The sequence below is a fragment of the Carcharhinus amblyrhynchos genome, chromosome 17 (assembly GCF_965287045.1).
Source record: "Carcharhinus amblyrhynchos chromosome 17, sCarAmb.v2.hapA, whole genome shotgun sequence".
Taxonomy (NCBI): domain Eukaryota; kingdom Metazoa; phylum Chordata; class Chondrichthyes; order Carcharhiniformes; family Carcharhinidae; genus Carcharhinus; species Carcharhinus amblyrhynchos.
The window spans coordinates 54864550-54879031 of record NC_137340.1 but is presented as its reverse complement, the minus strand read 5'-3'; the positions used below and the strand labels follow the sequence as shown (position 1 = coordinate 54879031).

The following is a 14482-nucleotide window of genomic DNA, read 5'->3' as shown; positions in this document are numbered from 1 at the left end:
AAGGGAGGTAGAGAGAAAACAGGGAATTATAGAGCAGTAAGCTAAACATCGGCAGTGGGGAAAATTCTCGAATCCATTATCAAGGACTTTATAGCGGAGTATTTAGAAAGCAGTGGCAGGATCAGACAAAGGCAGCATGGATTTATGAAAGGGAAATCATGGTCGACAAATCTGTTGGAATTCTTGGAAGATGTAACTAGTAGAGTTAACAAGGGGGAACCAGTCGATGTGGTATATTTGGACTTTCAGAAAGTGTTTGACAAAGTCCCGCACAAGAGATTATCGTGCAAGATGAAAGCGTATGGGATTGGGGAAAGTGTATCGAGATGGATAGAAAACTGGTTGGCAGAGAGGAAACAAAGAGCAGGAATTAATGGGTACTTTTCAAATTGGCAGGCAGTAAACTAGTGGGGTGCCACAGGGATCAGTGCTGGGACCCAGCTATTCACAATATATATTAATGATTTGGATGATGGAACAAAATAAAACATCTCAAAGTTTGCCGATGATACCAGGTTGGGTGGGAGGGTGAACTGTGTTGAGAATGCAGAGATTCTTCAGAATGATCTGGACAGGTTGGGTAAGTGGGCTAATCAATGGCAGATGCAGTATAATTTGGATAAACGTGAGGTTATTCACTTTGGAATCAAAAACCAGGCAGCAGATTACTACCTGAATGGGTGTAAATTGGGAGAGGGGAGTGTGCAGAGGGACCTGGGTGTCCTTGTGCACCAGTCACTGAAGGTAAGCGTGCAGGTACAGCAGGCGGTAAAGAAGGTAAATGGTATGTTGGCCTTCATTGCGAGAGGTTGAGTACAGGAGCAGGGATGTGTTGTAATTATACAGGGGCCTTGGTGAGGTCACACCTAGAGTATTGTGTGCAGATTGGGATCCTTTTCTGAGGAAGGATGTTCTTGCTCTCGAGGGAGTGCAGTGAAGGTTTACCAGGCTGATTCCGGGGATGGTGGGACTGATGTACGAGGAGAGATTGACCAGGTTAGGATTGTTTTCACTGGAGTTCAGACAAATGAGGGGGGATCTTGATGTGGAGATGCTAGCGTCAGACTGGTGTAAACACAGTAAGAAGTCTCACAACACCAGGTTAAAGTCCAACAGGTTTATTTGTAGCAAACACCACTAGCTTTCGGAACAGGCTGTTCCTTCATCAGGTGGCTGGGAGTTCTGATCACAAACAGGGTACAAAGACACAAACTCAATTTGCATGAATAATGATTGGAATGTGAGTCTTTACAGCTGATCAAGGCTTAAAAAGGTACAGACAATGTGAGTGGAGAGAGCATTAAGCACTGGTTAAAAAGGTGTATTGTTTCCAGACAGGAAAGTTAGTGAGATTTTGCAAGTCCAAGCAGTTTGTGGGGGTTACAGATAGTGTGCCCATTGTCGACTTGTCAGACTACGCACTTCAACCAGAAGTTCTCAGCTGAGGGCTCAGTTTCTGCCCCACCACCAAAAATGGACCCCATCAGTCTCACTGCAGACACACAGGAATTCATCAGGTGAATGAGGCTGCGGGAGTTCCTCCACAAACCCCAAGAGGCCAACAGCAAACACAATGAGACAGCCAATGAACTAGAACAGCCAACAGAGAGATCCGCAGTGCAGCAACCAAAGAGGAAAGAGTCCAATTGGACTCCTCCGGAAGGCCACTGCCCTCGACTTGACATGTAAGCCCAAGCCGTCAGGAGGTGTGTCAACACCAGATTCATCAACCGCACTCACAAGACAGCCCCGAACATCACCCAAGCACAACGCAATGCCATTGTCATCAAACCAGCAGACAAAGGGGGGCCATCGTCATTCTGAACAGAATGGATTACTGTAAAGAAGTGTACCGACAACTAAACAATGAGGAACACTACAGACAATTACCCACAGATCCGACCAAAGAACACACCCGTCAACTCAACAATCTGATCAAGGCCTTTGATCCGGACCTTCAGAGCACCCTCCGTGCTCTCATCCCACGTACTCCCCGCATTGGAGATTTCTACTGCCTCCCAAAGATTCACAAGGCAAACACACCCGGCTGTCCCATCGTATCGGGCAATGGAACTCTGTGTGAGAACCTCTCCGGCTATGTCGAGGGCATCCTGAAACCCATTGTACAAAGAACCCCCAGCTTTTGTCGCGACACTACGGACTTCCTACAGAAACTCAGCACACGCGGAGCAGTTGAACCAGGAGCACTCCTCAGCACTCTACACCAGCATCCCCCACAATGATGGCATTGCTGCAACTGCCTCAGCACTCAACACCAACAACTGCCAGTTTCCAGATGCAATTTTACAACTCATCCGCTTTATCCTGGACCACAATGTCTTCACCTTCAACAACCAGTTCTTCATCCAGACACATAGAACAGCCATGGAGACCAAATTCGCACATCAATATGCCAACATCTTCATGCATAGGTTCGAACAAGACCTCTTCACCACACAGGACCTTCAACCGATGCTGTACACTAGATACATCGATGACGTTTTCTTCCTTTGGCCTCATGGTGAACAATCACTGAAACAACTATATGATGATATCAACAAATTCCACCCCACCATCAGACTCACCATGGACTATTCTCTGGAATCAGTTGCATTCTTGGACACACGCATCTCCATTAAGGACGGTCACCTCAGCACCTCACTGTACCGCAAGCCCACAGACAATCTCACAATGCTCCACTTCTCCAGCTTCCACCCTAAACACGTTAAAGAAGCCATCCCCTATGGACAAGCCCTCCGTATACACAGGATTTGCTCAGATGAGGAGGATCGTGACAGACACCTCCAGACCCTGAAAGATGCCCTCATAAGAACAGGAATAATTTCAACATTCGATGTTTGCTACTTAACTGGATTTGAAAAATAGTAAGCAAGTCGGTTAATTTGAATTTTTAACATTTCTTTTGTAATACGTATGTTTTGAAATGTTCAAATTGTATTGCTGCCAGATTGCTTCAAGTGTTCACTGTTGTTGGTCTGGGATCCACTCTGGACCCAAACCATCCTGCATTGTCTAATTCTGTATTTTTACATGTTTCTCTGGCAGATATTCTGAAGGATCATGAGGCACCCAGTAAATTCCTTCAATACCTCCAGGTTACATTCTGGAACACAACTGGCTTTTGCCTGTCTAGCGCTTGCAATCTCCCTCTTCTCCTGGGTCCCTGATCTTACGCAGGAGGTTCTCCACCTTTGGGAACAGCCATTGAGTAATTCCCACCAACCCATCCCTGGGTCAGGGTGTCAAACACTTCGCAAGAGCATCCACTAAGGCCCCCTCCCCTGCTGTCTACCAGCCAGTGATACTCTATATGGAGTAGTCTCACTTTTATTATCTTTTATGTTGTTTCATTTTTTCATCCTTTACATTTTATTGCCTTACTGTCAACCAGTCAGTGCGTACAAATGTTGGTCATCCTCGAGGTTCTGAGGAGGCCTCAGCAAACAGTTAGTAACTAAACACGGGTATTAAATTCATCAATTCAACCTGGCGTCTGTTCTACACAGGGGCTTACCTTTTATCAGAGCTGTCAGCAGATTCTGTTCATGAAGTTAGGGCGTATAAAGTCACACAGTTTACAGAATACAAGTCTTTACAGCTAACCTGCTATTCGAGTCTTGGGCAGCACAGTAGTTAGCGCTGCTGCTTCATAGCTCCAGGGACCTGGGTTCGATTCCCAGCTCAGGTCACTGTCTGTGTGGAGTTTGCACATTCTCCTCGTGTCTGCGTGGGTTTCCTCCCACAGTCCAAAGATGTGCGGGTTAGGCTGATTGGCTATGCAAAAATAGCCCCTTAGTGTACTAGGATGCTTAGGTTAGAGGGATTATTGGGTATAATATGAAGGGATATGGGGATAGGGCCTGGGTGGGATTGTGGTCTGTACAGGCTCGATGGGCCAAAGGGCCTCTTTCTGCACTGTAGGGTTCTATGGTTCAACATTAAATTGATCTTTCTCTACAACTTAGCTATGACTATAACACTACATTCTGCACTCTCCTTTCCTTCTCTATGAACAGTATGCTTTGTGTAGTGTGCAAGAAACATTACACTGTATGCTAATATATGTGACAAGCATAAATCAAATCAAAAGAACAATAGATGTTTTACCAATGAATATATTCAAGATAGCACTTGATAGAATTTGGGATACTAAGGGAAGCAAGGAATGTATGGGAGGATGGAGTTAAGGTGTTTTGGTTTGATTTATTGCCATATTTATTGGGATGCAGTAAAAAGTATTGTTTCTTGTGTGCTATACAGACAAAACATACTGTACATATAGTACAAAGTTTATTTGTGTCACAAGAAGGCTTACAGTAACACTGCAATGAAATTACTGTGAAAGTCCGCTAGTTGTCACACTCTGGTGCCAGTTCGGGTGCACTGCGGGAGAATTTAGCATGGCCAGTGCACCTCACCAGCATGTCTTTCAGAGTGTGGGAGGAAACCCACACTGACATGAAGAATGTGCAAACTCCAAGCTGGGAATCGAATCCCGGGTCGCTGGTGTTGTAAAGCAGCAGTGCTAACCACTGTGCCATGGTGGGGGGGAGGGAAAGGAGAGAGAGTTCAGAATGAAGTGTTACAGTCATAGATAGGGTGTAGTGAAAGATCAACTTAATATACGAGTCCATTCAAAAGTCTGCTGGCAGCAGGGAAGAAGCTGTTCTTGAGTCAGTTGGTATCTCAGACTTTTATAAGAAGGTGGAAGAGGGAATGTCCAGGGTGCATGGAGTCCTCAATTATGCTGGCTGCTTTGTCGAGGCAGCGGGAAGTGTAGACAGAATCAATGGATGGGAGGCTGGTTTGAGTGATGGACTGGGCTTAGTTCATGGCCCTTTATAGTTTCTTGTGATCTTGGTCGGAGCAGGAGTCATACCAAGCTGTGATACACCTGGAAAGGGTGTTTCCTATGGTGCATCTGTAAAATTTGGTGAGGATTCCAGCTGGTATGCCAAATTTCCTTAGCCTCCTGAGAAAGTGGAGGCGTTGGTGGGCTTTCTTAACGAGTGAATATCAAACCTGTTTTTATTGACTGGTGAAGCAGCAGAAGGCGGTGCGAGGTCTCCACTTGCCCCTGACTGGTTGTATTCACATTTAAGAAGCACAGGAGGATGTGATAGAACTAAGAACACAATTGGTTTCAGTAATGGGTGATAAAGTGTTCCTTTAAACTGACGGAAGAAGCAATCCCTCAGACAAGTTGTGGATACATTTCCAAGAACATTGCAGCATCAGAGATGCTCCTAAACTGCAGGGAGTAAACTGCCCAATCTCTGGAATCAGCTATTTCACTGGATCAGCGCAGAATAACTCCGATTCTTTTAGATGGAGTTGCGGAGTCAGATAAAAGAAACAGAGAGCTTGTCTTCGAACTTCCACACAACATGGGAAATAAAAGCTGCAGGAATCCCAGCACCTTCTCATTCGCCATTCTCACTACAATAACAAGTCCTTTATTTCCGCGTGATAGTTCCGTCTTTCCAGCAAACTTTCCCAACTCCCACCCCCTCCCGGAACTGACAGCCAGCCCTCACTCCCCATTAGCCCAGAGGATCTTCAATCAGCTTCTACCCGCTTTGGAGTGAGGTTGAGTTGGGAGTTTGGGGATGAATGTTTGCTGAGTGTCTCTGGCTGGGATCATGGTGGAAGAAGCTTATCTCTGTGAGTCTGACAATGGGAAAATCATCAGGGTAAGAATCAACTGTTTTCTGCTCTGGAGAGTAACAACTGCGTTCTCGGTGAACTAGATAGTGTTCCCTTCACTTTAACATTCTTTATAAGCGAGTGCATTTAAAATGTCAGAACCTTTTTGAATAGTTAGAGTAGTTCGGAGTCGAGTGCTGTGCAATCTCTGGCTGTTCTATGTAACAATTCCGAGCCAGTAGGTAGACCCCACTCCAGAATCTGAAATTGCCTGGCTGTCTTTGGTCTGAGCACATTAGCCAGGCTGACATTCCAGTACTGTCCTGAGGGAGGCAGTGCTGTACTGCCAGAGGCAGGGTGGGGCCACATCTGCCTCTGCAGATGAGAGTCACCAATCCTATGATACTATTCAGAGAATGGCAGAGCTTCTCTTGGTGTTTTGGCCAATGCACCCCCCTCAATAACCCACTTAAAACACCTGACTGTTCCTCTTGGTGCTATATACACAGTCCTGTTGCATTTAACTAACAGTTGATGCACATTAAGCCAGCCCATTGTGTGTGAAGAGTTTTAGAATGTTTTATGAGGGCTGGGATCAGTCATGATGTCACCAAGTCTGGTCCCTTGATTAAAAAGGTATTTTTGGGTTTTAATTTGACTGTTGCCTTTAACAGACACAATTAGCTGTTATGTACAGGTCATGGATAACATTTACCTGCTGCAGTCTCAGAATCTTCCCCATCTCATTGGAAGGATTTTCATAAGCATCTTAAGAACCAGAAGCAAGAGTAGGCCATTCAGCCCCTCGAGCCTGCTCTAAGATCTCATCTCAGCCTCCACTCCACTTTCCTGCTTGTTCACCATCACCCTCCAAACCCTTACTAATTAAAAATCTGTCCCCCTTGTCCTTAAATTTACTCAATGTCCTGGCATCCACCACACTCTGGGGAAGTGAATTCCACAGACTCACAACCCTTTGAGAGAAATAATTTCTCCTGATCTCCGTTTTAAATCTGCTACTCCTTATCCTAAAACTATAACCTCGTGTTCTAGATTGCCCCACAAGAGGAAATATCCTCTCCAAATCTAATTTGTCAATTCCCCTCATTATCTTGTACACCTCAATTAAATCTCCTCTCGTTCTTCTGAATTGCAGGGGATAGAAGCTTAAACTGCCCAATCTCTGGAATCAATCTAGTGAACCTCCTCTGAACTGCCTCCACTGCAACCATATCCCTCCTCAAGTAAGGGGACAAAGCTGTACACAATATTCTAAGTGCAATCTCACTCATGCTTTGTACAGTAACAGCAAACTTCATTACTTTTATATTCAATTCCTTTAGTAATTAATGCCAAAATTCCATTTGCCTTCTTTATTACCTGCTGTAACTGCACACTACCCTTCTGTGATTCATGCACAAGAACATTCAGATCCCTCTGCACCTAAGCATTCTGAAGTTTTTCCCCAGTTTAGATAATAATTTGCCTTTGCACATTTCCTACCAAAATGGGCAACCTCACATTTATCCATGTTAAACACCATCTGCCAAATTTTAATCTCATTCACTTCACCTATCCATGTCCATTTATAAATTTCATATTGCAACTTACTATCCCACCTATTTATCAGTATTAATTTGAGAGGCTCAGTGAATGCAGTGGAAGTGTTGAAGGAATGCAGTGTCTGGCTTTACTTTTATTGACTGAATGCAATTGTTTGATTATATTTTAGTGAAGTTAAAAGTAGCATTTTTAACTCAAAAGTCAACCAGTGGACAAGAAACAGAGGAATTCATTGTGTACTAAAAGACCAGCTGAGCTGTTAGGGAGCAGATCAGAAACTCTCAGATACATTCTGAAGTTAGCCCAGACCCTAACTTTTTTTTTTAGGTATTAGAAATCATAGAATCCTACAGTGCAGAAGGAGGCCATTGGGCCCATCGAGTGTGTACAACCACATTTCCCACCCAGGCTCTATCCCCATAACTCCATGCATTTTCCACAGCTAGTTCCCCTGCACCAAGGGGCAATTTAGCATGGTCAATCCACCTAACCCACATATCCTTGGTGAAACAACTTCACATTAGTGTGACAATAAGGTGTTTCACTTCAGGTGTGACCCTATTGACCCACTAGGAATCTTTTATTAAAAAGATACTTTATTTAATAATACAGTTTAACTATAAAAAGAATTTGCATAACCTCTGCCAATTGAGCTGTTCAAAGATGACAAGTTATCAATCTTGACTACTAGCCTATCAATATTAATTCCAATTTAAGCAATATCCCCCATAAACATAAACCCCTCTTCAGAATCAGTTAACAAAAGTACAGAGGCTTACATAGATTGCTAGTCTCCTAGCCTTTTAACACCTGTGGACAGAGGTGTGGAAAGACATCTGTCTTTTGACTCTCAGACAACAGCCTCCAGAGAAAGATCTGTATTCAAACAGCAGAACTCCAGAGAAAGAGAGAGGAACAAAACTCTTGCCTTTTGCAGACATCTGGAAAAAGATTGCTATTTTCTAGTAGGTCCCTGACATCAATTTCCAGAGAGAAAGAAAGAGCTGCTGCTCTATTTAAATTTCAACAGCAATTGCCTGCTTGTCTCTGTGTACACCTCACAATGCCCATTCACATGACTTTCTCTTGTTAATCAATCCAATTAAACTCTCCTCTAAAACCCTAGAGGACAATCCTAAGAAAGCAACGCTGCTTTAACTCAGATCAAGACAAACACCCCAATAATTAGGAGCAATTACTCTTCTCTGTGCTCTGCGTGTGGGCTGCCAGTTGTGGACAAATCAGTTCCCTTTAAACAGAGTTGAATCTTAACATCTTCTTCACAAGAAACATGACACAAAACACGCTTCTGAAAAACACAGGAAGTCACACATGCTGCAGTGTTCAAATGCTTTATCTGTGAATATGAAATAGACAGGACCGAGCAGGAGTCTCAGCTTCATTCATGTGGCATCGACCCATCTTGTAAGAAGCTGGGTTAACCCATGGTGGTCAACTCGGTGTATGCTGACCTCTTCTCAGTGCAAACACCATGAATGCACAGCAGGACTGATGGGAAGCTGTCCAGTCTTGTTTGCCTGAGATCTGAGACAGTGGTGTAAATATACCAAGTCCTCACCAGTGAGTTGCTCTACACTGACGATAGTCCCAGTTAAAATAAATGTTAAGCATCTTTGGGAAAAGAGAGGGAATTTCAATCAGGCTACTGAGTTTGATTTCCTTTTTGTGTCCTTCACACTCTACCTAACCCCATTGTTTTTAGGGTCTCCTTAGTTCATTCAATTTTTCTGCCCTCTGCTCTTTCATTACCCTTTCTTCTATCCTAGTTTCCCTCTTGACTCTTCCCCTGTCACCTTTTCTCTTTTAATTAAATCATTTGTGAGATGTGGGCATTGTTGGCAAGGTCAGTGTTTTTGCCCATCCCTGATTGCCCTTGAATCGAGGGCAGTTGAGAGTCAATCATACTGCAGTGGGTCTGGAGTCACATGTAGGCCAGACTAGGTAAGCAAGGTTGATTTCCTTCCCTAAAACTCCAAAGATATGTGGGTTAGGTTGATTGGCTGTGCTAAATTGATCCTAGTGTCAGAGGATTAGCAGCATAAATATGTGGGGTTATGGGAAGGACCTGGTGGGATTGTGGTTGGTATAGATTTGATGGGCTGAATGGCCTCGATCTGCACTGTAGGGATTCTATGAATAGTGAACCAAGTGGGTTTATTTTTATTCATTTATGGGGACATGGATTGTACAACAATCATTGACTGTTGTGTGACAAGTACTTTAGTCATGGAAAATAGCCCATCTTCAAAGACTAGGAACACTCTGGAATGATTTGTATTTTTTTAAAAGAGAGTGTTCCTTCAATGGTTATCACATGGTCTCTGGTTGCTGTTCCCTGGAAAAGACAACATTTTCCAGGAAAACATAATTAAGCAGTTTGAGTGTAGCTGGAAACCTCTTGACCCCAGTGGAATGTTGCTAAAAGGATCACATTGTGGCTTATGGCTTTGAAAGAAAAATATGTTTTGAAAAACTTGTGTTTCTAAAAACTGGTGGCCTGTTTTGCTTGGTGGGGTTTGGATTTTGCCAGGACCACCCAACTTTACATGCCTGATCCAAGCAAAAGAGCTGAACTCCAGGGGTGAGGTGAGAGTGACTGCCCCTGAAATCAAGGCAGCATTTGAGCAAGTGTGGCATCAAGGAATCATTGAATGTTAAGGGGCAATGGTTAGATCCTCTCTTGTTAGAGATTGTCTTGCCTGGTACTTGGGTGGCCAGTTTTACCTTTTATCAACACACGTCTGAATGTCATCTCAGTCTTGCTACATTTGGACATGAACTGTTTCCATATCTGCGGAGTTGTGCATGGTGCTGAATTGTGCAGTTATTTGCGAACATCCTCATCTCTGACCTGGAAGGAAGCTGTCTGAGGAAGAGCTGAAGATGTTTGGCACTCAGACACTATCCTGAGGGACTCTTGCAGTGTGGCCTGGGGCTGAGAATGTCAAACTCCAACAGCCACATCTATCTTCCTTTATGCAAGATTTGACTTGAAACAGTGGAGGGATTTCCCTTTTTGGGACAAGTAGGAGAGGCTATTTGGATCCTCAATTAGATCATTTTTTATTTAACTGCCATTCCCCCATACTGTCCCCATATCCCTTGATACCCTTAATATCCAGAAATCTATCAGGCTCTGTCATGAACCTACTCAACAACTGAGCTTCCATGGTCTTCTGGGGAAGAGAATTCACTACCCTGTTAGTGAATAAACTCCTCCTCATCTCAGTTTTAAATGGATTATCTCCTGAGACTGTATCCCTTTGTTTCCAGGGGAAACATCCTTCTTGCATTTACCATGTTGAGCCCTGTAAAGATTTTGTCCACTTCAATGCAATCACCTCTCATTCTTGTAAACTCTATAGAATACAGGGCCTGCCTGCTCAAACTCCTCTCAATGGACAGTTTGGTGATCCTTCATTGCACTCTATCTATAGCAAATAGAGGGAAGGTAAGGAATCCAAAACCACACACAATACTCTAGGTGTGGTCGCAGCAAGGGTCAATACAATTGAATCAAGACATTTTTACTCCTATACTCAAATCCTTTGAATAAAGGCTAATGTATTTTTTTGCTTCCTAATTGCTTGCTGTACCTGCATGTTAGTCTCAGTGACCTATGAACAAAGACGGCCAAGTTCCTTTGGACATCAACACTTCCCGATCTCTCATTATTGAAGAATTAACTCTGTATTTATGTTTTTCCAACCAAAGTGGAATACCCCACATTTTCCCACGTGATATTTCATCTGCCATGTTCTTGCCCACCCACTGAGTCTGAATCCCCTGGGAGCCTCTTTGAGTCCTCCTCACAACTCCCTTTCCACTGAGTTTTGCCATCGGAAAACTTGGAAATATATTGAGTCCCACATCCAAATCATTGATATAGATTGTGAACAGCTGGGGCCCAGACACTGATCCTTGCCGAATTCCACAGGTCACAGCTGACCAAGTTGAGAGTGAACCATTTATCCTGTTACTGTTCTCTGTCCATTAACCAATTCTCAATTAATGACAATATATTACCCCCAATCCCATGAGCTGTAATTTTATTTACTAATATCCCGTGTGGGACCTTCCCGAATGCATTCTGAAAGTGCAAATACATCACATCGACTGCTTCCTGCTGATCTATTCTGTGAGTTAAAATGCAGTTTCAAAAAAGGGGCAGCATGGACAAGTTGGGCCAAAGGGTCTGTTTCCATGGCTGTAAACCTCTATGATTCTATGACTCAATGAGTTACATCCTCAAAAAAATTCCAACAGCTTTGTCAAACATGATTTCACTTTCATAAATCCACACTGACTCTTCCCAATTCCAGCATTATTTTCTAAATATCTAGTTATCCCATTCTTTATAATAGATTCTAACACTTTCCCTAGTACTGATATAAAGCTAAAAGATCTGCAGTTCCCTGCTTTCTCTCTCCTTCCCTTCTTAAACAGTGGGATTAGATTTACCACTTTCCAACCTTCAGAACCCATCCCAAAATCTATCGATTCTGCATCCACGATCTCTACAGCCATCTCTTACAACACGAGGTTCCTTAATTCCAGTTGGCCTCAGTTTTGGGAGAGCTTCTTGATGTCACACTTGGTCAAATGCTGCCGTGACATCAGGGGCAGTCAGTCACTCTCACCTCACTCCTGGAGTTCTGTTTGGATCCTGGATGTAAAGAGATCTGGAGTTGCGTGGTCCTGTGAAACCCAAAGTGAATATTACTGAGTAGGTTATTACTGAATAAGTGCCCCTTGAAAGCACTGTCGACAAGACCTTCCATCACATTGCTGATGGTGGCAAGTAGACTGATTGTGTGTGAACTGTCCGGAGTAGATTTGTTCCACCTTTTATATACAGGACAAACCTGGATAATAGATGCCAGCATTGTCACTGTACTGGAAGAGCTTGGCTAGGGGTACAGCTGGTTTTGGAGTCCAAGTCTACAGTGCTATTGCTGGAATATTGTCAGCCTTTTCACTATCCAGTGCCTTCAACCAATTCTTAATATCACATGGAATCAAATTGGCTAAAGACTGAGATCTGTGATGCTGGGGAGCCCAGGGGGAGGCTGAGATGGATCATCCACTCGGCTGAAGGTTGTTGTGAATACTTCAGTCTTACCATTAACGCTGATGTGCTGGGCTCCTCCGTCATTGAGGATGGGAATATCTGTGGACCCTCCTCCTCCAGTGAGTTGTTTAAATATCCACCACCATTCACGGCTGGATGTGACAGGACAGCAGAGCTTTATCAGATCAGTCAGTTATGTATTCATGTGCCACCAAGTCTAATGGAATCACAGGCTAGTAAAGCACAGAAACAGGCCATTCGGCCCCAACAATCTATGCTGGTGTTTATGTTTCACTCAAATCTCCTCCCACCTTCTCTCATCTAAATCTACCATGTGACCCTTTGTCCCATCTCTCTCAGATACTGGTCTAGTTTCCCCTTGAATGTATCTATACTATTGTATCGAGAGACTATGATTGTGGGTTTCACATTCTCACCACACCTTGGGGAAAGACATTTCTTCAGAATTATCATATTGGATTCTTTGGTGACTATCATAATCCCTTGTTAACTCTTTCTATATACTTCCCGTTCTCAGCTCTCCCTCTCCCTGAACCTCACACTCACCCCTTACCCCCATGACCATCCCATCCACAGAATCTCTCCCTCCCTCCCTCACTTTCTCCCCTCACTTCCACTCTCCGAAGCCTTCACTTCCTGAGAGGGTTTAGGAGAAGAAAACTGTGAGCAAAAAGGTTGGTGAGCAAGTAGAATGAGTTTGTAAATTATTAAACACTTCAATAATTGTATACTTGGTACACTATGTGCAGTTATAAATGTGCTTATCCTTTACAATCCAGTTCCACTTTTACATACCAAAATATCTCTTGAGAAATAAATCACAGTGAACCTATTTTCTAGTGAATAAATACCCTGACCCCATCTAACACTCCCAGGACAGATGCAGCACAGGGTTAGATACAGAGTAAAGCTCCCTCTACACTGTCCCCATCAAACACTCCCAGGACAGGTACAGCACGGGGTTAGATACAGAGTAAAGCTCCCTCTACACTGTCCCCATCAAACACTCCCAGGACACGTACAGTATGGGGTTAGATACGGAGTAAAGCTCCCTCTACACTGTCCCCATCAAACACTCCCAGGACACGTACAGTACGGGGTTAGATACAGAGTAAAGCTCCCTCTACACTGTCCCCATCAAACACTCCCAGGACAGGTACAGCACGGGGTTAGATACAGAGTAAAGCTCCCTCTACACTGTCCCCATCAAACACTCCCAGGACAGGTACAGCACAGGGTTAGATACAGAGTAAAGCTCCCTCTACACTGTCCCCATCAAACACTCCCAGGACATGTACAGTACGGGGTTAGATACAGAGTAAAGCTCCCTCTACACTGTCCCCCATCAAACACTCCCAGGACAGGTACAGCACGGGGTTAGATACAGAGTAAAGCTCCCTCTACACTGTCCCCATCAAACACTCCTGAGTAATAACTGGGCCTGTACCCTATTGAATTGAGTTAAAATAGCTCCAGATTCTTTTCAAGGAAATTTGTTTGTCCATCATTGTGTGTTTCTGCCCTTTTTGTTTTGAAAGGTTATATAATTTTCCTGCCACAAAGCAATGGGAATGCAGGAAGTGAGTTCTCGCTATGGACACAGTTTGCAGATTATGAAAAACTCACTGGTTCTTTAAGGATTAAGTTTGTGTTGGAATGGGAGGGATGGGGAAACGGCAGATGTGGCAAGTGAATTCATCACATCCAGTCAGGCTGGCTGTGGAATCTGATAACATATGTGTAGGTCAATAAAGCATCTGTCACACAAGAAACTGAAAGCACAAAATGACTACAGGGAGCGTGGACCAGATGGGATAGACCCTCGAATTGCTTGTCGTAAGGAGGGGGGCAATAGCTGGAACACAGATTAATATTTCATAGAGTCTTGTTACTTCCTCCAGGCTGGAGAGTGGCTCCTGTATTCACAAGATTCAACAAATAGGAGTGAGCCATGCGGCTGGTGAAAGCTGATCAGTTAATCAAGCATCTGCAGTGTGTGGATGATGGAATGAAGTATCTGCCTTTCTTTCTCTCCCTTTTACCCCTTACCTTCCTGTGTGGCCCTGTCCCACCTCCCACTACTCTGCTGCTCCCTCGCTCCGATTATCCTCCACCTCTTACCTTTCTGGACATTGCCTC

At 43.9% G+C, this 14482-nt stretch overlaps 1 protein-coding gene across 1 annotated transcript in view; it reads left to right on the top strand.

Moving 5' to 3' along the window:
* Positions 1-5663: 5663 nt before the first annotated feature.
* Positions 5664-14482, top strand: part of LOC145354265 (solute carrier family 2, facilitated glucose transporter member 5-like) — a 79086-nt gene continuing 70267 nt past the window's right edge. The window contains exon 1 of the mRNA XM_080205354.1: positions 5664-5714. Coding sequence (XP_080061480.1) covers positions 5664-5714 — 51 coding nt within the window. The remainder of the gene's footprint in view (positions 5715-14482) is intronic.